General features: G+C 43.8%; 1 protein-coding gene across 6 annotated transcripts in view; it reads right to left on the reverse strand.

The window, feature by feature from the left end:
* Positions 1-684: 684 nt before the first annotated feature.
* Positions 685-24622, reverse strand: part of LOC147031534 (adhesion G protein-coupled receptor L2-like) — a 156239-nt gene continuing 132301 nt past the window's right edge. For all 6 annotated transcript variants that reach the window (XM_085864628.1, XM_085864609.1, XM_085864619.1 and 3 more), the window contains 4 exons: positions 11178-11300; positions 8216-8312; positions 7877-8008; positions 685-7746 (listed from right to left, as the gene is read on the reverse strand). In XM_085864628.1, the coding sequence (XP_085720754.1) occupies positions 6764-7746; positions 7877-8008; positions 8216-8312; positions 11178-11300 (1335 nt within the window). In that variant the 3' untranslated portion in view covers positions 685-6763. The remainder of the gene's footprint in view (positions 7747-7876; positions 8009-8215; positions 8313-11177; positions 11301-24622) is intronic.

A 24622-nucleotide genomic window follows, 5' to 3' on the forward strand; every position in this document is an offset into this window, starting at 1 on the left:
ATGAAAACTGGCGATTTATGTGACCTTTTACCTTGTGACCTATTGACCTCAAAAACGAAAGGTTTCCAACTTTTGACGAGCTCTATCCGTTGGTTAGGTTTCATGAGGATCGCTTTAGATTGGCGACCTGTAAGCGACTGATAGGCAAACATCCAAACATACTCAAGAAACGAATATACAATATTTGTGAATTTTCAATTCCACAAGTAATAAACAGCACATTCATCTTTAAAATGGACTTGCTCGAACAGCAGCGGCATGTACAAGTGGCAGAAGTCTCTTGTTGGAATGTCTTTATGAGACATTTTGGGAACGTCAGCGTAATGTGATCGGATCCACGAGCCCCGTGAATATTGTTTCCGCGAGGAAAAGTCACACCTCGTACTTTCTATGCACCCGTCACGTGAAACATAAGGAGTTTCTACACATGCTATTTGCAAGACAATAACATTGTCGTTGTAAGACATCAGTGCTCTTAAAACGGCTATTTAAAAACATTAGAGAAATCATTCACATCAACAGTATGTAGGATTTGAACTTCGAGTCACAGCATCACGAAGCAAAGTGCTCACATGACAATAAGCAAAAAAGGTACCCTTGAATGCGATAAAACCAAGGCAATGGAACAAAAAAAGATTTCACTAACACTGACTTCGACCCAACGAAAAACGAAAAACAATAGCATCCAATCCAAAATAAGAACATTTATTAACTACAGACACCGATAACAAGTCATCCACAATTGTAGCACCAGAGGCAAATCGAACTTTCAGTTGAAGTCGGTGAGGATTGACAAACTTTACAAAGGGGCTCGAAGCATGTCATATGCATTTCAACAATCTTACAGTGTAGTGTAAAACCCCGCTACTATCAAGGACCACCTTTACTTTGCCTGGTTATCTGAAACACGCAGATCATCCAAGAATTGTCCGAGGTGAAGATGTCACCATGGCAGATTTGTGTCTGCGTGCTCTAAAATCTAAAATTTTTCCATTTAACATTGAATGGAAGCGTTTTCCCAAAAACGCCGATGAGTCGCTGAGGGTAGAAGGGGAAAGAAGGAATGAGGATATGGAGGAAAAGAGAAATAGATTGGGGGAAGAGGAGTCTTTAGGATGGCGAGAGCAGTATTTTATAGCATTAATTGCAGAACGTTTATGCAACATCAAATTCTCCAATCGAAGAAATCTTTGAGCAACACGCAACCCCATGATGTTTTATAGAATATCACAAAAGAGCTTTAAAAAAAAAAATGAATGTGTGCAATGACTGCTGTAAAATCCAAATGTCCAGGGTCAAGATGTATGACAAAATGTGTTTAATCAAAATGTATACAATCACGATGTTCACCGATTCGCTCAATCACATGAATTGCTTTCCCTTCTCCCCTCCCTCAACCCCCTCTAGAAGTTAACCTCCCTTCTGGGTTAAACACCTAACAACGACATCCCTCCCCACCTCTGAACAGTCCAGTTCACTCACGTAAATGAGTGCATAGTGAATACGAACAAGACGACTTGACTAAAGAAAACAAACAAACAATTAAATCAGCACAAAGTACAAGAGGATAGACCGCCTCATCATCCAATAGTGGTGAAATTAATCAGGGTTATTCCGCCCTGAGATCTAGAGTCCAAAATTCGTGCACGAAGAACAATGCACGAACAACAATGCACGACAGTCCTCCAGATGAGCCGGGTGATGCCAAATACGTGTTGACCTCCTGGAAGATGGCGTGGGATGCACAATGGCGTCTGCAGGTTGTGAATCCATGGAACATGATGGACTTTGAATGTTGAAGTCCGCCGGTATTGACTGAGAGTCCACACAGTGTGGTCAATGTATAGGCTGGTCTACATCATTATGATCGACAGCTACATTGTCACCCCCCCCCCCCCCGTCATCGGGTAGATCTTGAGGCTCGGGAGGTAGGCATGATGGAGGGATTAGTTTGAAGAAAGTCGATTAAGAGTAATCATCTTGTTAGGTTGTTGTGCAATGGTCATGCTACCATGTCGATCAATCAACTCAAATTGTCATGCGTCGTATGGCATAGAGTTTGTTCTCACATGGTTGCATCACGAGAATGCGAGCACCTGGCACCAAGGTGGGCGATGTGGTGGCATGATTGCGTCAGTCGGCATACAACTTCATATGCTCCTTTTGAGACCAGTCTCTGGAGTGAACCGATTGGTTGGGGAATGAAAGTCCAGATATATGAGAACGCAGGGTCATGTGAATCTTCCTACCTTACATTTCTGTTGGGCTGATGTTGGTAGTCGAGTGTAGTGTTGCTCAATGTTAATGGAGAAAATTGAAGAGCTGCTGCTTCGAGTTCAGTCCCTGAACATGAGAAATCCTGACTGCCATGGACAAAGTCTCATGAATCGTTCAACAATGCCATTCACACACAGCCAAAGAGATATTTCTGTGGTCAAAACCCACATATTCACTGAACTTCCGAAACATATCCAAGCTGAAAGGTGGCCCGTTGTCAGTGCAGATCACATGCGGTATTCCCTGTTGAGCAAATATAGCATTGAGGTGAGAAATGACAGTGTTTGCAGATGTGGACCAAATACCATTGACCTCTGGAAATCAGCTAAACTCAGCAATGATGGCCATGGCATAAAACTCACCACTGGGAAAAGTTTCACAGAAGTCCAAAGACAGTTCAGGCCACAGGCCCTCGGGCAGATGGGACATTATTAGAGGTGCAGACCAATGACAATAACTGTGAGTCGCTAATTGGCATGGCAGTCAATCATCTACTGCAGACTTCACCCGATGGTCTATATGTGCTCATGAAGGAACTGCTTCATTTTGACAACACCCTGGTGGGATCCATGTCCAATGTTGATGGCATGATTAGCAATGCTCTCTAGCTGGACAATACGATCACCACAGAGAACGACGCCAATGCTGATGGACAACTCCTGCCGCATGTGCCTGTATGGCTGGAGGATAGATGGCAGCTGATCCAAACGATTGCTATTTAGGACTGCCGACAATTCCTGCAGCATGGCATCATCAGTGGTTGTGCGACGAATCTGATCACTCCAATGGCTTGGGGATCGGACTGCTGATATACAGTACGTGTTAAATCTCATTGTCGATACGAAAAACATGTTTTGCTGAATTCATGGATAGATCAGGATGACGCAACAAGAAGTCTGCCTGATTTCCATTACCAGGTCTGTACGCAACCGTGAATTTTAATGGAAGTGGGTGTAAACACATATGTTCTAACCGAGCCATGGGTTGAGATTGAGGATTGCTCATGATGCCCTGAAGGGGTTTGTGGTCAGAGATCACATTGAACTCCTGGCCGAACGATCCAGATGGAAATTTTCCACAGCCCACACAATTGACAGGGGCTCCATCTCAGTCTGGCTGTACCTAGATTCTGCGCCGGTCAGAGATCAACTCAAATATGTCATGATATTGGTACGAAGTTCAGACTTCTGTCCTAGAATGGTGCCATGTCCAATTGGGTTGGCATTAATGAGGAGTTCAGTCGGTAACTGTGGGTCTAAGTACGGCAGAACCCTGGGGTCAGAAAATTGAAGTTTGAGTACGTGGAAAGCAGCATCTTCTTTTTGACCCCACTCCCATCTGGCATTCTTCAAGGTTAATGCATGTAGAGGAGAGCTAATATTGGCGATGTTCGGAATGAAACAGGACACACACTGGGCCATTCTGAGGAGACTTCAAATTTCAGATGGTGTTTTAGGGGGGCTTCACATTCTGGAAGGCTGAAATCCTTGAGGGTTGAGGCGACATTCCATGTTCCGAGAAAATGTGCCCAAAATACTCGATCAATGATTGACTGAATAGGCACTTCTCTTTGTTGAACTTGACATTTCGCTTGTTGAACCTGGACAATACTGAACAAAGGGTTTGGTCATGTTTCCCGGTCTTTACCAAAATTATAACATCATCAGATATGTTGCAAGACCCTGGTATATCAGAGATGAGCAAGCTAATGACTGACTAGAAAATCTCAGAGGCTACGTTCACCTCGAAGATGAGATGCTTATAAATGAAGACACTAGCATGAGTAATAAATGTGGTGATGTAGCAGAAGCCCTCATGTAACTCGAGCTGATGGTAACCGGCATTTAAATCCATCTCGATAAACACTTTCACACCATTCAGGTCAACCACCAAGTACTCAATGGTGGACATGGGAAAACGATGTCTTTCGATGGCACGATTTGCAGTTGGCATATGAACACACAACTGCGTACCAAAATGTTTCTGCACTGGAATGACCGGGCTAAGCCATGGGGTAGCACCATCCACCTTTTCGGTGACGTCAAGCTGGGAGAGACATGCCAACTCCTCTTTAACTGTACTTCTGATGTGTGGAATAGGACTGGATGACACCTTGAGCGACAGGCTGAACATTGTGGATGATCTCAAGCTTGCCCTGGACATCAGTAATATTCTCCATGCTGTTGAATCGGTCCTTGTATGCATGAATGATGGAAGATGATGAGTCAGTGAGAGATGCGGCAGAGAGCAAACCGAGGAGATATGAGGTCTAGAAACTGAGTAAATTCTGTCTTGAGCCACAAAGCACATGAACAGAAGCGTAAGTAGAACGATTACAAGAAGTGGACAAAATATCACCATCAAAAGAACTGAGAATTGGAAGGGGGTGAACCAGAATTGTAAGAGTAAATCTTAGCAGCAGACTTCTCCAAATGAAACTCTAAATGCTTGAAAGTCCCCTCATTGATGATACTGACACCAGCACCAGAATCAATAAGAAAGGAGATGGGAAAACCATTTACCAGGACCTCAGCATGAAGTAGCCTTTTGTCGAGAGTCATTGCACCTATGAGATGCAGCACATATCCATCAGAATCAGAACCACTTGTTTTAACTGTTCCTTCGGCCCTTCTGGTTGAGAAGCATAGCTGACTGCTGATGTAACAGCATGAAAACTGCAAAATTTCGATCTCCAGATGACTGCGGAGTGCCCGACACGGTGACAGTATCTGCACTCCTGTTCCGAGGCCGGATACTGGTATTTGTACGGCAACGAATAATCACAGCTCCCACACGATTTGGATCATTCATTACCATGGGAATGCTCACTTCCACAAGATGTTTTAGACTGTTCATTGATATGAGATGATCTGACACTAGGTTGCCACTGATTTGATGTTCTGTGGCAAACTGCACCGATGATGGAGTGCTCCTGTTCCTCAATAGGCCAGATCTGCGATTGAGCCAGCTCATCAGCAAAGCCAGCATCCAAAATGTCCTTGTTGAGCCCAACGACGAACGTGAGAAGACTGGTAGCCATAAATGATCTGTTTCCTAATTTCTGTATCAATGTCGTGAAACTCACAGGATTTTGCCAATTGACAGAGACAGATAGAAAATTCATCAAAAGTTTCTGAAGGAGATTGCACAGCTTATTGAAAAACATCTTCTTTAAAAGTAATATTCACCTTGGGTTTGAAATCCAAAATTTGGCAAGACATCCAAAATTTAACATACGTCATCACCTGCATAGTGTAACAGAAAGGCTCGCTTCTGTTTATTGTCATGAATGTCCATGGCTGTGATAAGTCTCTCAAATTTCTTGACCCAAACGGTCCAGCATGAGCCAAGTGAAGAGGTCTCCTCATGCAGTTCGATTGGAGGGAATGATGGCGGAAGAGCTGCAGCCGTGCTGAGAGACGAGTGGCAGCAAAAAAAAAACAAAAAAAACAGCAATATGTATCAAGAGAGATAGAGACACAATAATCCCATCCTCGTCACCATCGTAAAATCCAAATGTCCAGGGTCAAGATGTATGACAAAATGTGTTTAATGAAAATGAATACAATCACGATGTTCACAGATTTGATCGCTCACATGAGTTGAGTCCCTTCTCCCCTTCCCCAGAAGTCCTCATTCCTCCCTTCTGATTGCTGATGTCAAACATCCGACGACGCAACTGCTTCCTGATGGGCACGTGGATGACCTCCATTTATCTACAGCTTGCTCACACCTTTTGCTTTTAGTGCCTTCTGCTCAGTTGCACGTCCACTTGTCTTGCATGTGGCCAATTTCCAACCCATCACACAACCTTCTTCTTTTCACACATAAAATACACAATAGTTTCTGAAAAATTGGAGCAAATAAAACAACAACAGCAACAACAGCAACAACAACAACAACAACAAAAACTGATATCCAATGCCTGCGCACAATGTAAGCAAAAACATTGAATTGCATTTTTTTTTGTAAATTTGGATTGAAATTTTCTTTGTTTCGAAGCAACTTTAACTCTGAGTATTGAGCACAGACTTTCCACATAAGCTGCCAGGAAAACAAACAATAAATATTTTGAAAAAATAATCCAATACATTAGTGGACACAAAATTTGACGTGTAGACACAAAAAAGAAATGTAGAGAAAACATTTCTTTTAAAAGTAATAATTAAAAATGGCTAAGTAAAAATATCCATGTTATTGTAACAAAAAAAATCTGGAATTCCCAGCATAGTTCCTGAAACTGAGCACTCAGACTGAGAAACTACAGCTGGGGCCACAGTGTCAATGTTTCGCAAATGGCCTATTTCTGAATAGAGCACAATGCAAGTTCTACAAACTAAAGTACAACACTCAACGAGAGTCCCGTTCCTCCACGAAGGGCTGTGCCTGTAAGTCCATAATTCACATCAACAAGTCTATAAAGCAGTGTCATCATGAGGCAGCATTATGACATGATTCGCTGGTTTGATAGCATGTATACTTGGTCCTAGAGGTTTGTGACAAGCTGTGGTCTTGTACCTTCCCAGCCGCTGCCCTCGCTAACTCGGCTCCATTCATCCTCTTCAGGTGTCAGCCTTTCATTCTCTCTGCCTTGCCAAACTTGTCCTGCACATGACAATTCCACCTCAGAAAGCTCACTTTCAGAGCTTTCCCCCAAAACGAGATGTTCACCGGTGACACTCTGCTCCCCACTAATGCTCTGCTCTCTGATCCAGGATTGTGGAACGTGGGGCAGCGTATGGGCACAAACATCACTTGGACTCCGGCAGAGTCCTGATGCTTGCTCCCGTGATTCGTAAAGATCACGATCTGTGGGCTGTGATTCACGGAGATCAGGCAAGCTCGCACCCAATGAGTCCTGTTGAGGCCTCTGGATCTCAGCAACTTCATCTGGTGATAGAAGAGGAAAAAACGCAGGGGTTGGTTGCTCCTCGACTTCACACCTCCTCCCACAGAGGGATGGGAACCTCTCAGGGGCCAGCTTAGCAGCAACAGAACCCCAAGGTAGCTCCGGAACTGACACCTGTTCTTGGATAAGTGACATATGGCTGCAGTGTTTGAGCTGGTCATCATTGTTAGGTTGTTGTTTTCCTACTCGAGCAGAACCTCCGAGCCCCTGTCCTGATGGTTTACCAACATACACGAGCTGGTTACGTGGGAAATGCATCCGTGGCTCAAGCGTCTCAAAGGTATTCAGGCCGAGGGTCTCAGGGTCCCCACCAACATAAACCAGGGCTCGACGCTGCCCCTCAGGCTGTTCATCTTGGTTACGTCTTGGGGCAGAGCCATTGCAAAAGAGTGATTGTGTTTGGTCATGGGGCAGTTCAGAGGCTGCCATAAGGGGAAACTGCTTCATGTGTAGGCGTTCTGGTGTACAGTCTCGTCGAGAGCTTTGGCTCCCACCAACTGGACCACAGCAGCTAGTAGGCAGAGGCAGTGTTGCCATGGAGCTGGCATCTCCAGGAACAACTGTCAGGTAATCATGGAGGATGGGTAAAGGTAACGAAAACAGCTATTGTCACAATCATTGGACAAATACACTCCCTGCTCATCTCAACGTTTGTACTGCATTGCCAATTGGCCATGGAGCTATGCTGACCTGGAGGCTGAGAAGCTGAAGAAGGGACAACCAATGGAGGTTCAGGATGATGATGATGATTAGCACAAAAACCGTGGCCTTCATGGGGTCGCATGATGGAGTTGCTGAGAATCTGGGAGTTGCCAATAAGACCTAGGGGGAAAATGAGCAGGGCAAAGACAAATAATTAGAGATAAGTAACTCATGCAATATAAATTTGGCACAGAGCAATTGCATAAGCATAATGAAGCATCCTGTCATGTGAGCCACGAAGGAGAATACATGTGAGTGAGATTGCACACAAATTTGCTTCATCGTGATGGATAAAGAAAATTTGCAAAGACCGCTTCAAACCCTCACCTGGGTGAAGACCTCCAGAGGAATGTGGTTCACCTGAGATGAAGGCAGACTCCGTTTGTTTTCGAACCGTGTCATTCCACATTCGTCTTATTCGGCTCTGTCGAGGATCAACATCATGTGAATCAAATTTTCACAGGTTTAAATCAATGTCGTGAAACAACAAAAAGAAAAACGCAAGTCCTTCTGGGAAATTTTAATGTCTATGTGGTTTTTTTTTTTTGTGTGTGTATCGTGCTGCGTACATGGACATTACGAGACATCAATGTAATTTTATGTGAATTGCAAATACATTTGTAGACTGTGTTTTGTGAGCCTGTTAATTTATTTCACCAAATGTTTATATTTAAGGACAGACTGTAGGTCAAATAAATAAATCAAAATGTCAGCCATTTGATCAGGCATTTGTCGAGGCAGTCATCAAACTATGGAGTCAATCTTTTGATTTAATCCTCACATTGAGATTGGTTATCATCAACATCATACTTATGGAAACTTAATAATAATGAGTTCACTTATTAGGAACTTCATCACAGGAAGAAGCCATTAGGCCCATCAAGCCTGCACAATGGTTCACAACCTATGGTTGTTTGTCTGTGCCCTATCCCTTTTAAATACTGAGCATCAAGCAAGGAAGCAGCATGCACCATGTTTATGTCTTTGGCATGAATTGGCTGGGATCGTGTTTGAACCGCCAAGCTCCCAGACTCAGAGTGGAAGCTCTAACCATTATGCCACCGAGTCTGGTTAAGAACCCCGTTTTATTTTTGTATATTGTATGCATTGTATGATGAAAAAAATGTACCAAATGCAATCACAGAGATGTCAACAGAATTATTCTGAAAATACAGTCTCTGCTAATTAACAGTACGGTCAAATAACAGGCTCGTTTACACCATATGTTTGAAGCCGCTTGGGAACGGGCAGGGCCGTGTGAAGTTGTGTTCACAACAAAAACAATTGGTCTCATTGGTGGGGTGCTGATTGGTGAGAGTTGCGGCCAATTTGGGGTGTGTAGAGAAGCGGCCTTTCAATGTCATCATGCTATTTGGCTTCGGAGAGGAGGGATAAAAAAATGGCGGACATTCCCAAGTCTGTGCAGACAAAGAAATTCAATTTCAGTGTTGGTAAACCAAGCAAATACAGCTATTGGCTTCACTCAAGTCTGCCAAATCTGAACAGGGTCAGATGAGTAGTGTGTGATGTCACATGTTAAAAAAATAAGTGTGATGTATATTGGCAGCCAGGTATGGTGTGAATGCCAATCACACTTTCAAGTGATCTCGAAGACGTGGTGCAAATGAGCTTAATGTCATCTCTGAGCACAAGTGAGGAATAACAACTGGCTAAGAAGTCCAGAATTTATTGGTATCCTGATAATCGTGGTAAGGTCCAGCTGAGACTTATAAAACACAATCCAAAACCACTAAAGGACAATCATTACAGAAAGAACTTGATTTCATTTGCCGAAAGATTCCTCCTTCAGGACCACACATTCCATTACTAGTATTGACGTACTCGCAACAAACAATAGTAAATCTGTCCTGGAAATAACAGCTGATAACATGTGGGATGGTATCGGTATTCTTGGCAATTAAACCTTGTCAGGGCCGCTCCGACAGATGCATGATTCACTGAATTCCAGTTTTTCCCGATAGTGGTGGCGTTGACAAAAAGAGGTGTCGATGCCAGGCATGTACTGCCACCTATCAGAGTTGTCTTCCATGGGCATCAACCACGACACCAAGTAACTACGACGCTTGTTTTGCGAAAGACATCATCTGATCTCAGAAGTCCAAAATGCATACAGTTGTCCATTACAAAAAAAAAAATTCTGCATTCCATTCCTTGTGCATTGTGTGCAAAGAAGTGGATGTTTGGTTAATGCTCTGCAGCTGCAAGAACAAAAATCTTTATGAACACAGGAATGCTGTGGTGCCTCTTCAAGTTCCTGTCGACAGAGAAAGCATCTTAAAAAGAGAATCGAACTATGATCAGTTTGGAATGTCTTTTCAATTCTCTTTGAAAGACTGGTTTGTGGACAACTAGTGCACAAACAACCTGCATATCTGATCAATGGACCCTCTGGGAGATTTATTAGCTTCCCCTCTGGGACATTGCTAAGTTTGTTTGGCAGCATTTCCGCCTTATAAAGCTGCTCAGGCCGAAGAGTATAAAGGCGGAAGAAAGTCGTTCAAATTTGTTTAGATTTTTAATTTCATTACAACATACTAGTGGTGTGATAGTCACATGAATTTAGAAGAAATAAAAGGCTTTGGTATTTTGAACAAAAATTGGAGACATACCAATTTTGCTTAAAATTGAATCGCGAGGTTTAACAACCGGAACACTATGTGTATTCAATGTCGGTGAAGGTATTGCTATAGTTTAAATGTATTTTCGCCCGTTAGTATGGCCATGACGCTGAGATTCTGGGTTCATATCCCATTACATCATGATGGTTTGTTGACTAACGATGTCCTCGTGAATGATTTAAAAGTACAATGATCTTTCCTCATGTCTTTATCCTTCAAGCAATCAATGTACAAGCTATTCTATTGCCTTAAAACACTGTTTTAAAATAAATAAATAAATAAAAAAGAGTCTGGATAAAGCACAGCAATGATGGGCTACACGACGTTCAGCTATTTCTTTATGCTTGTACTTTGGGTCTCATGAGGAAATCAGCAGGGTGTGAACAATTATGGGAAGGATGGTGCTAATTGGGGCAACGCCTTGTGCGCTTCCATTGAAAGCTCGTGAGGGAGAGAACACTTTTGGGTATAATGTGGTTTCGGCAAGCAACAGCATTATCATTCTATGCATTACAATGTGGAAAAAATAAAAAAAAATAAAAACAATCGCACGGTATACAAAAGGTATAACAACTCTGCTCCAGTTAGAATCCCACGGCATGATCCTGTAATTTTATTCTGACGAGAAAGGACAACATCAATGATGTTACCTGAGAGTTGGGTGAATGTACTCTGGTGCTTCTGGAGTTGAAGTTCTTGCTGGAACCAAGGTTCCCAGAACTCCAGGACCCACACTCCAAGTGGCGCAAGCAGCGACTAAACTCCATACGGACCTAGAAAAGGGGGACGAAAACAACCCGCAATCGCCAAACAATCCAAGTGAAAGCTACAACACCCCCATCTCCCCTTGTTTTGTAAAACTGTTGAATTAACCCAACAATCTTTGGGAAAATATAACATTAACACCCCCCCCCCCCATCTCCACCACCAAAGAAAAACACACAGACGCACGCACAGACACTCGCTCTGGTGAAGCCAAGAATCCACACAGACAATGATTCCATTTACACGCACTGCCCAAGGCCAAACTGATCGCAAAGGAAAGGAAACCGAGAGCAAATGCAAATAAACATGATTCTGCCAACAAAACAAACATAAGCAGAACATTTTCTAATGGTGGATTTCTTGACAATTATACTTCAATTTAAATCTTGAGTTTAAGATTCCAAATCCTGATAATAATAATAAAAAAAGTAAACCCAGGACATGACTCGGTGGCATTGTGGTTAGAATGTCTGCTCTGGGTCTGCGAGGTACGATTCTGCTCCTGGCCATGTCATGCCAAAGACTTCAAAAAAAAGGTATGCAATGCTTCCTCACACGGCACTCAGCATTTATAGGATAGAGCAAGAACAAACTCAGGGAGTTCGCCTGACTATAAACTGTTGGACTGTTGCTTTGTAAGGTAGGGTGTTCCATTCCAAAGTGCACCATTCCTCAGGGGGGACATTGAAAAGGGGATCCATCAGCGAGCTTCAGTTGATGGACGTGAAAGATGCCATGCTCTCTTTCAAAGAAGAACAGATGAGTGATGGTCAGCATCCTGGCAGGAGTCCAGAAATCCCTTCCCAAACCTACAGTAGCCATTGCATTAGCTGTACAGTTGTACTTCCTCAGCAATGATGCCAACCCACCATGTGCCGCTTTCCAGAGAGAAAGACATACAATTAAATTTAATGTGGGATTTTGGCTGCAATTTTGATAAAATTGAAAATGAAGATTTACTAGAATGCACTGTACATAGCTGCCCCCAACAACTAACCAAAACTAGCACCCCCCACCCTGTCCAGAAAATTTCAAACATTATACCTCTCCAAATATACCAGGAACAAGGGGGAAACATCACTAAGTGGAAGACAACACAACACCGACAATGACCGTCCATTGATCAGACGGACAATTGAAAAGCGCTTCAAGAATGAAAAGAACCTTGCAACAAATCTTTCATGGAAACAGACATTCAAACGTTCGTGTGTGACGAAAGAGTTCAGGGAGTCATTGGGATGTTGGTAAGCAGCAATAAAGATTTGTGTGCATCGATTTCAACTGGAATACCGTGTTATCGAAGCTACACATATGCCATTCATCAGTGTGGTCAATGTATCATGTGGCACAAATTTTTTGTGAAGAACAGGTATCCTGGCCCATTGAAATGAGGAAACATTTGGTGGAGCAAAGAATGCAGGTACACATTGTTTAAGTGTAATCGCAGGGTCTGAGTGGGGAGGCAACCAAAGGAGCACTTCAATTAAGTCAGCTTACGTCGGCTGTTAAGGAGTTTGGATGCTGTGATGGTTTGGGCATGTTTGGATGCTTCATAGCGAGTTTGGGCGCACAACTATTATTGTCAAGAAAGGAATGGTAAACGTCAAATTCCCAAGAAGACATTGTGGATAACAGAATGCATCAGGTACACCGATTAGAGATCTCTGGTATCGGGCCCAAACTGTATCAACATGAACTGGGTTGTAATCAACATTACATTGTTGTAATCAACATTACAACACCAACTCCAGGTTCAATGACAATGACCACGTTCTGAAAGAACTAAGAGGCACGACATACAAGGAATGGCAGAAAATTTCACTTCCAACTTAACAAAAACAGGAAGGGGATGATAGAACATGACCAATAATCTACATGTCCAATAGAATGTATCTGTTTATTATGCAATAAAGAGGCATCCATGTCAATAAATGCAGGATAGACACTGAAAATCTGCTGAAGAATGTTAAATGGACAGCGACCCAATGCCATCAAGCAGGTCAGGTCAGGTATGGGAGCATGTGCCAGAACAGCGCGTCGCTGCGTCCACTTTCCGCCGGTACTCCAGGGGCCTCCGTCTGGCCATCCCCCAGGCAGATGCCAGGCCCATCCTCATCTCCTTGAGATGATGGTCAACCTGTTGCAACCATGAGGCACGTGGTCGACCCACTGGCCTCCTCCACTCATGAGACTCCCTCGCTGAGAGAATCTGGTGAGCAGGATCAGAGTCAGGAAAACGAGCCACATGTCCATACAGCCGCAACTGACGCTCACGGACTATGCAGGTAACAAATCTCATCCGAGTCTCTCTCAGCAACCGCTTGTTGGACACAAAATCCGACCAGCGATAGCCAAGGATTCTCTGAAGAGACCTGGTACCAAAGGAATTAAGTCTCCGTCTCAGATCCTTGGTCAGAGTCCAAGTCTCGCACCCATAGAGCAAGACTGGAAGTACCAAGGACCTGAAGACTCGGACTTTCGTCCTCCCGCACAGGTACCGGCAGTGCCACACCCCATGATCCAGTGAATCCATGACTCCCCAGGCCCGACCCAGACGTCTATTGACCTCTGACTCGCAGCCAGCGGAGACATGAATATCACTGCCAAGGTAAGTGAATCTCTCCACGACCTCAACATCCTCACCAGAAACAGACACAGACAGGACAGCAGCATCCAAGATGTCACCGAAAGCCTGGATCTTAGTTTTGACCCAAGAAACCCGTAATCCCAACGGCTCCGACTCCTCATTCAGCACCTCGAGGGCTCCCAAGAGGATGTCTAAAGTCTCCGCAAAGATGACTGCATCATCTGCAAAATCAAGGTCCGAGATCTTGACATTCCAAAATGACGCACCGCAACTTGATCTCTCCGACATCCTCCCTAGAATCCAGTCCAGACAAGTACTGAAAAGTGTGGGGGCAAGTACACATCCCTGACGAACTCCAGTAATAACTGGAAATAAGTCAGAGGTGGTACCACCACACTTCACAGCACTCTCAGTACCAGAGTAGAGTTCAGACATCAGATCGATCAGTTTTGGTGGCACCCCACGAAGACCAAGAATCCTCCAGAGGACGTCCTGATTCACTGAATCGAACGCTTTACAGAGATCAACATAGGCTGCAAGCAGCCCCTGCCGAAACTCTCGTCTGCGTTCGGTGAGGACACGAAGTGCAAGGATACGGTCAATCATTGACCTCTTTGGTGTAAAGCCTGACTGCTCTGGACGCTGGTGCTCAAGCAGATGGTGGCGAACCCTATCGAGAATTATCCGAGCAAAGACCTTGCCCGGCACTGAGAGCAGCGTCACCCCTCGGTAGTTGTTGCATCTTGGCGATCACCCTTCCCTTTCCAGAGAGGGACAACAAGGCCCCTCTTCCAGTCAGTTGGGATGATGCCTGTGTTCCAGGCAGAGCACAAAACTGCATGCAACGACACGAGTGCAGCATTTCCACCACCCTTGAGAAGTTCGGCATGGATGCCACAGATCCCTGGAGCTTTGCCCCGTTTCAACTGGTTCACCGCAGCCCGTGTTTCCACAAGCGAAGGTGGACCACAGTTGATTCGAGGGTCAGCAACAGGGATTGTAACACCCTTGACGTCCAACTCGACAGCTGGGGGATCAGCCTGGTACAACCGCTCAAAGTAACCGGCCCAGCGGGCCTTCACTTCAGACTCCTCTGTCAAGAGCCTACCACTCTCTGCTCGAACTGTAGTGCTCCGAGGGATGGGCTTGGATGAACGTAATGCGCGAATTCCCCTGTAAGCGGGACGAGAATCACCTGTCCACAGGTGATGCTCTACCCCCTCACAGATTCCTCGCAAATAGGCCTCCTTGTCCACCCTCAGTGCACGTACAGTTTTACGCCTCAGCTCCCTGAACAGCTCAGCTCTGCCATTCAGCCTGGCCCTGCGACTCTGGTCAATGGTATCCAGTGTCCCTTGAGAGACAAAATTCTTCTTTGCCCTGCAGTGAGCTCCAAGGCATCCACCGGCAACATCAAGGACGGTGGTCTTGAAGGCACTCCACAACTCTTCAGGACCCCCAAAGCACCCAGACCCCCAAGTGTCCACTCAGCCTGTTCGCAAACTCCTCAGCTACTCTCTCATCCCTGAGCTTGGCAACATCCAGCCTCGGCTGGGATGGTACCATTCTCCAGGATTTAAGGTGCAGCTTTAGAGTTGCTACAACAAGCCTGTGGTCAGTATTGAGGAACTGAGCACTCCGGTAGACCCTGCAGTTCTGGATCATCCTCCAACGACCGTCGATGAGGACATGGTCAATCTCCTTTGCCACACCGCCAGCGTTGGAATACCAAGTCCAGCGATGAGCTTGTGGGCGCTGAAACCATGAACCAGCCACCCTAAGTCCATGACTTCTTGCAAAGTCAAGGAACTTAGTGCCATTCTGGTTCATAGTTCCTGATCCATGGGGACCAACACACACCTCATAACCATCCCTATCAGTTCCAGTCGATGCATTGAAATCCCCCAAGACTAGAAGTGTATCTCGTCTGGGGCACTGATCAACCACAGACTCGAGTGTGTCGTAGAATGCATCCTTCACGGTGAGATCACTCGCCTCAGTCGGAGCATAAACAGAGACCAGGGAAATGACACCTAAGGAGTGACGAATCCTTAATCTCATAATATGCTCGTTGACCGGTGTTACCTCAATTATCATTGGGGTCAGCTTATTGGACACAGCCACAGCAACTCCTTGGGTATGGTAACCATCAGAGCGACCAGACCAATAGTAGGTGTAACCACCCACCATTATCTCGCCGCAATCCGGTCTCCGAACCTCAGAGAGAGCTGCAATCCCGATGTCCAAACGCTTGAGCTCAGATGATAACAGAGATAGGTGATCATCCTCTCTTAGGGATAGGACATTCCAGGCACCCACCCGAAGGGACCGCCTCAGGTTAACCCAAGGAGACCGCCGTCTGGTGGACGACACCTCAGCACCACTCCGACACACTCTCCCGCAATCTGACCCAGGGATGTTACCCCGTGGTTTCCCTCCTATCATCAAAGATTGGGGGTCCCGAAGGCTTTGCCCCAATCCCGTCATCCGGTGAGCTGCCCTGCGAAGGGAAGCTGCACAGGAGGTACTCCCACGGAGTGGGTTTTCAGATTTTTTTTGCGTTTTTGCATTTTGAGGAATGAAGGGTTTTACGGTGGCCGGAGTGCAAATCCTGCCACCAACCTCCTAATAAGAAGTGACCCAACTGCAGGAGGACGTCCGCAGACACAGTTGGGCACTAGATATGGATGGCCGTTGGCTCACAAGGAGCTCCTCCGCCCTTTGAGCGGAGGAGCTCCTTGTGAGCCAACGGCCATCCATATCTAGTGCCCTCCATCAAGTTCCTCCATCAAGCAAATTGTGCCAAAGTGACACGTATGGCACTTCCAGAGCCCCTGAAACTAAAATAATGCTTTAGCAGCAGAATATGTACATTGTTGTGGAAATGGTCTGAGTGGGATAAAGCTGATTGGAATAAAATTCGTTATTTCTTCGTATTTGTTTAGAATTAGCGTAACATAATTAATTGTGATGTTACATATGTGTCGCTATAATGTGCAGATAGACATTTTCTCTGGCCCCATCAAACCTTTGGCTATGTTTTACGTTCTTTCCTCTGTTATCTGTCCTTTATGTTTGTCTTTTTCAAAAGCTTGCAAAACCTTGAGACGCAAGACAGTCGGAGGAATGAACAGGTGCCATCAAACTGTGGTTAATGGCACAGCAGTTAAATCAAAAAGGGGGGGGGGCATGAAAAACCTGTTATACACATGGCTATTTGCCATTTGTCATGTGCTGAGCGTTTTGTGTTTGAATGAGCTACACACCAGCCGGGAGGAGGACAAGGTGCTGGAAGGGAAGGTTATACTTTGTGAAGAGAAGGTTGCGCTTTAACTTTAAGGTTGAGTTGAGTTTCACTTCCCTCTTTGTCCACAGAACTATCGCCCTGCAGAGGGATTAAACCGCTAACTGGCAAGGTCACGAGTGGCCTCTCAGACCTACTTCCTGACCTTTGACCCTGAAGCCGAGGAGCCGCAGATAATTCTGCAGCACGACAGGTTTCTAATTAACCATGGACGCCATCTGATACGATTAATTTAGTGTCCTAGCATCCAAAAGTGTCCTAGCGTCCAATTCCCGCGTTATCTTTCTGGCAAATGAATCCTCCTAGATAGGGAACCTTCCTCTCGATGCCCCACTCCTATAAATTGAGAATGGCCAAGTGGAATCATAAGTGGGATGTCAGCTAGTCTATGACCGTAGCAAAAAGGAAAGAGACAATTGGGCAGGTTATAAATGAATGGTCATGTTAACAAATTCATATATATATATATATATATATATATATATATATATATATATATATATATATATATATATATATATATATATATATATATATATATATATATATATATATCTTCTTCTTTCGGCTGCTCCCGTTCGGGCTCGCCACAGCGGATCATCCGTATGATCCGCATAGTGATTTGGCACATGTTTTACGCCGGATGCCCTTCCTGACGCAACCCTGGTCGCCTCTTACAACACAGGGATATGGTACACCTATTTTAACCGGGGTATACACCGGCCCAGTATACTGGTACTCATTTTGCCGACCTCGGAAGGATGACAGGCTGAGTCAACCCCCTGGTGTATTAATTCAGTGGCTCAACGGGGCTTGAACTCGGGACCTTTTGGATCCCAAGCCGCTGCCCTCATCACTTGGCCAACACCAGGCTTTTATATATATATATATATATATATATATATATATATATATATATATATATATATATATATATATATATATATATAAAAGCACTCGAAACCGAAGTGTCAACATCACCGTCATGCCGAAGAAAAAAAAAACAAACAAAAAAAAAACCAAGGAGTCTGGAACACTGACCCTAACCATTACCTTGACGTGTTTCAACTTATTAGTAACGTGTGTCGACGTGTGTCAACGATCGTGTAACGTGCCTACAACTTATGGCCAGCATGATGCGGAGCGTGTGTCATACGCCGAGTACGTCGAGAAATTTTCAACATGCTGAAAATTTCTCAACGTACTCGGCGTATGACGACGTCTACCAGCGTACTACGACGTATGCCAGCGTGCTCTTAACGTATACAAAACTTACCCATAACGTATTTGACGTGTGCCAGCTTGGTTCGGCAAATTTTTCATACGTCGGCATACGCTGGCTAAAACGTCAAGGTGTGACAGCGGCTTTACACTTAGATGTCTAGTGCGGTTATGATTTGAATCGTCGAGCCGCAGCCTATGAATAGCCTATGCCACGTGATTGTCGGCGATACGCTGCCGCGCTATGCATAAGTTAGACTATTGTTGGGCATAGGTTGTGAACGCCGACAACACGCTCAGCATTCATTGGTATAAGTTATCTATATGCGATTGAAACGTTCTGTGTACATTACTAATACGTTATGCATACGTCCAACACGTTATTATACTCCCAAAACTTAAAAAAAAACATAAATAGTTCAGCGTACGCCAGCGTTTTACATACATTTTGATACCTTGCCATACGCTGGCTAAAACGTCAAGGTGTGACAGGGCCCTAAAGTTGGATGATGTGTGCTGTTGAAGTACTTTTATGTTCAATTTCAACACTATAACTATAAATAGTGTATAATTGTTAAGAATCCTTCAATTTTGGTAAGACCTGGGTCGACAGGGTAAACTTGTACTCCCGCGAATTTAACGAGGCCCCGCACGTCTCCCTACGACACGGGATTGATGAGTTATGGACCCAGTAACACGCTGCAATCAATCTATTTATTAACGTACGAAGAGTTCGTTCTCGAGATAACATGTATATGTGAGACAAAGAACCACAATCAATTCCAAAATGACAACAAAATGATGAACAATATGATCTAACTCTCAACGACACCATATTTGGAAATCGTATCAACTACATCACCATATAGGAGCCGCCATATTTGTTTGTATTGCATTGTGGGTCTATTCGCTTAAATAAAAAGAAAAACAATTTTCATTTAACGATATCTTTTGTAGGTTAGAAACCAATAAAGACAACTAGGATAACAAAATGAAGATATAATAAATGATGAACAATATCATCTCGCTCTTAACTCCACAGTGTTTGGATTTCTGGACATATTTTTCAGTTATTTAGTTTTGTCCTGTTCTTCGTTCATTTCTAGGCTTTGATTATTTCATATTACGTACGCAGTTGACCTTTTTCCTGGGGTCACTATCGGTTATCAATTGAATTGGTATCTAAATAACCTGAACACGAAGTAGTCAATGTTCGTACCATCAAAGTACGATGACACTAGCCGCACGGACTAACGACTCGTTCAGCTGCACCTGCAGTACCTGCACATGAACACACCTTTACATCGGGCCAGATATCACGTGTTAAATACCGTGGGATTGTCAGTTCGTATGAGTTTATAAATAAGTTATTAAAACATTTTGTTGTGGAAATGACTCCTGGGGATCAAAGATCCTTAGTATAATTCGAGTTGTACCTTAGTACCTGCTTTAGATAAGGGGCATAATATCATCATAGAATGTCAGGTGGGTTGAAGCATTCTGACAAAACATTTGTGTCATCTTGCGTGGTGATAATCTACCTCTTCATGACCAATTTCCATGAAGCGCCATTTGGAAACTCAAAGGTTGGTGTTAAGTGATGGATGGGAGAGAGGGTGCTCCCTTGAATTTATGGAAAGTTTGAAGGAAAAACTTAAGGAATATTAGAATATGCAACGAACCTCAAATTAAGGATGTCCTTCAGGGGAAACTTGAGAAAATATTTCGTTAACAATGCTTTATGCAACCGGGCCCTTGAAATTAATTACTTCATTGGAATCTCTTGCGATGAAACCGAGTCTATGGACTTATCACTTCGCCATCGCTGACAGGTCAGTGGTCTCTCCGTCTTCTAACGCCTCCTTTCTGGTTGTGTACCCTTTAAAAAAACAACACCCTCCTAGTGAAACTGCCAAAATGCACAACCAGTGTTCACCTCCACACAATTATTCCTCTTTTTTCCCCACCTATAGAACCACCTTCCATACTTCCTTCAATCTCATTCTTCCCTCCAGGTTTTTAAGACAGCTGTTCACCACCATCTCAAGTCATCTCCCATCCATAACCACGATATTTTCTACACCCGTTAAAGCACCCTTTACCTCTCCCAAAATTTTCCTTCTGTATCAATCTTATCCACCGCTTGTGTTATCCCTTACCCCTCATTGTTACCCACATCCCTTGTTTGACCATCTCCATCTTTTTTCTCATTCTGCCATGCCATAAGCATTTCCCCCTTCTGCTGCTGTTCCATTTGTTTTCATTCTGTGTTCTAGGAGAGAGAGAGAGAGAGAGATAGAGAGATAGAGAGATAGAGAGATAGAGAGATAGAGAGATAGAGAGATAGAGAGATAGAGAGATAGAGAGATAGAGAGATAGAGAGATAGAGAGATAGAGAGATAGAGAGATAGAGAGATAGAGAGATAGAGAGATAGAGAGATAGAGAGATAGAGAGATAAAGAGATAAAGAGATAAAGAGATAAAGAGATAAAGAGAGAGAGAGAGAGAGAGAGAGAGAGAGAGAGAGAGAGAGAGAGAGAGAGAAGAGAGAGAAGAGAGAGAAGAGAGAGAGAGAGAGAGAGAGAGAGAGAGAGAGAGAGAGAGAGGTCAGAAGGTTTAATTAAGAAAGGTTAATGAGGGCAATAAGAATTGTGGGTAAGAATGGGGATGATATGAGATATCTATGCACAACCTGCTTGAGATGCTGGAGGGAAGATTGGGATAGTATAGCCTCTGGAAGGCAGTTATGCCTGGTGTTGGTTTAATGGCTGGAGTGGTGGGCTTGGGATTGTTGGGTCCTGAGTTCAAATCCCACTTATCTGTTGAATTAATACCAGGTGGGGTTGACTCAGCCTGTTATCCTTCTGAGGTCGGCAAAATGAGTACCAGCTTGCTGGTATCCTGCGTCGGAGTGACGACCCATCCAGGATTGTGCCCAATGGCCAAGAAGACTACTTAGGCAGCACCAGCACTCTGCACAGAGTATGGTCCTGACGGATGGATGGATGGAAGGTAGTTATGCATATGGAAGAAGCGAATTGGACTCTGTTGGATTACATGAGTTACAATCCTTTCAACATGGATGCCATCTTAGAAAATGCTTTCTCGCTACCTTAGAGCTGGGCAAGCAAAGCAAGTGTGCTAATGACAGGAGGTCGAGCTTGATTCACATGTTGCATTGGGGTACGATAAAAGGCAAAAAATATAGGGCTGCTGTTCACAAAACGAAATTTATATTCTATCCAGAACTTTCCATGCTGGCTGTTTGGTTGAGCGATTGAAGACCTACTTCTTTCTCCAATGGCTAGAGTGTTTTTTTTTCCCCCATGGCTGCTCACTCTTACAAACCCACGCTTGGCAAATGTGGCGCTTATGAAAAACACCTCCAAATATGAATTGAGTGAAGCATTCATTCTGAGGTTGACCGACATAGGCTGGTTTATGAGTTGTTTACTGTAATTTTTCCATGTAAAATTTTAATTGATTGACATACCATTGTACATTGGTGGTTTTGCACAATTTTCATGGAGTATACAATAGCAAAGCTTGTGTCGATGTAGGCAGGCCTGCAGAAGCTCAAAGGGCTGCTAACAGCCGCAAAGGAAATAAGACATAGCATTTAATAATGCAGAGCCTTGCCATGGTATATAGATTACAATATATCCGAGAACCAGTATGGACGGACACACAAACACACACCACCACAACCACCATAGCTATTTGTGTGCAGGAATGTGCAAGGCGAATGAGTCAACAAATAAATACCCACATCCACATATATCATGAAAAATACCGAGCCAATTGTTCATATACAGTAAACGTTAACCTCTGTTAATGTCTACTGTATATGAATCGTTACCAACAAGTAATTCATATGTGAACTAACAGGATACCCATCACAAACAAACAAACATCCTTCATCAGGAGTAAAAAATAAAGATTAAAACTATGGCTCTTGACAACACACAGATGGTAAAGACTGACACTGTGAAGGGACTTCAGAGATAATAAAACAGAGGATTAATCATCTCGAAGGGCCCTGTCACACCTTGACGTTTTAGCCAGCAATGGCAACGTATAAAAATGTATGTAAAACGCTGGCGTACGCTGAAGTTTTGATGTTTTTTTTTTTAAGTTTTGGGCATATAATAACGTGTTGGACGTATGCATAACGTATTAGTAACGTACACAGAACGTTTCAATCACATATAGATAACTTATACCAACGAATGCTGAGCGTATTGTTGGCGTTCACAACCTATGCGCAACAATAGTCTAACTTATGCATAGCGCGGCAGCGTATCGCCGATGATCACGTGGCGTAGGCCATTCATAGGCTGCGGCTCGACGATTCAAATCATAACCGCACTAGACATCGAAGTGTGAAGCCGCTGTCACACCTTGACGTTTTAGCCAGCGTATGAAAAATTTGCCAAACCAAGCTGGCACACGTCGAATACGTTATGGGTAAGTTTTGTATACGTTAAGAGCACGCTGGAATACGTCGTAGTATGCTGGCATATGTCGTCATACGCCGAGTACGGCAAGAAATTTTCAGCATGTTGAAAATTTATCGACGTACTCGAAGTATGACACACGTTCTGCATACGCTGGGATAAGTTGTAGGCACGTTACGCGATCGTTGACACACGTCGACACACGTTACTTGTACATCACTCATAAGTCGAAACACGTCAAGGTAATGGTTAGCGTCAGTGTTCCAGACTCCCTGTTTTTTTTTTTTGTTTGTTTGTTTTTTTTTCTTCGGTATGACGGTGATGTTGACACTTCGATTTCTAGTGCGGTTATGATTTAAATCGTTGAGTGGCAGCCTATTAATTATATTATATTACAACCGCACTAGAAATCGAAGTGTCAACATCACTGTCATACCAAAGAAAGAAAAAAAAAAAACAGGGAGTCTGGAACACTGATGCTAACCATTACCTTGACGTGTTTCGACTTATGAGTAACTTACAAGTAACGTGTGTCGACGTGTGTCAACGATCGCGTAGCGTGCCTACAACTTATGGCCAACGTTATGCGGAACGTGTGAGTCATACGCTGGCATACGTCGGAAAATTTCAAGCATGGAAAATTTGTCTAACACCTCGGCGTACTACGACGTATGCCAGCGTACCACGACATATGCCAGCGTGCTCTTAACGTATACAAACTTACCCATAACGTATTCGACGTGTGCCAGCGTTTTAGCCAAATTTTTCATATGTCAGGCATACGCTGGCTAAATCGTCAAGGTGAGACAGGGCCTTGACATAGACATAATACACAGTCAAGGTAGAAAATCAACTTATGATTAAATTAGACATAAAAATGTTGCAGATCTTTCTACTTTGTCACATTTCTCCTTATTCATTCGAATTCTTGCTTTTTTTCCTTCTCTTTCATCTCTTTTACCTTCTATTTCTCTCTTTTATTATCTATTTCTCTCAGGAGAAGCAAATTCTTGCAGAATTTTTTTTTTCCATAAGGCTCAGGTGGTTGTGCCTGGATGTGTTTGAGGGATGTGGAGTAATGGCTGAAACCCGAATCCTATCCAGTTTCCTCCTGATGACTCCATCTTTGTTTTTCACTTCTTAGGGTTCCTTCTGATGACTCCAATGCAGTATTTGGTCTTCCATTTTAAGACAAATTTATCAAACTGTTATTAGTATAGGGGCCCTTGGGGAAAAGCAATAAGGTGAGCCACTCAGGGGTGATATATTAAAGTTTGTCTGTATGTGGATTCGCAGACTCTTGGACTCACTGACACACACACACACACACACACACACACACACGCACGCACGCACGCACGCACGCACGCACGCACGCACGCACGCACGCACGCACGCACGCACACACACACACACACACACCTCTTGTCCCTTTTCAGGAACAGGCAGACTAAGCTAACTAAAGAATGCCTTTGAGGTTTATAGAATTAAGCCAAAAATTTTGAACAAATATTGGCAACTGATAGCATCAGGCACCTCCTCTGGAGATGTAAATTGATAATAACAGAGGAAATGTATTTACACATTCAAAAGAAGTACAGAACAATAAACTGGCATATCAACCAAAACTTCCAGAATCCGTTATGTGGAGTCCAATAGAGTGTAAGATGCTCCAAAAGAACAGAAACAAAGGAGAAATAATGTGACCTTCCATCAGCATGGTAATCTATACTAATACATGTCAAATATACTGGATGTGTG

Source organism: Eptatretus burgeri, chromosome 2 (assembly GCF_056783735.1).
Source record: "Eptatretus burgeri isolate ZD-2024b chromosome 2, Ebu_testis_v1, whole genome shotgun sequence".
Lineage (NCBI taxonomy): Eukaryota > Metazoa > Chordata > Myxini > Myxiniformes > Myxinidae > Eptatretus > Eptatretus burgeri.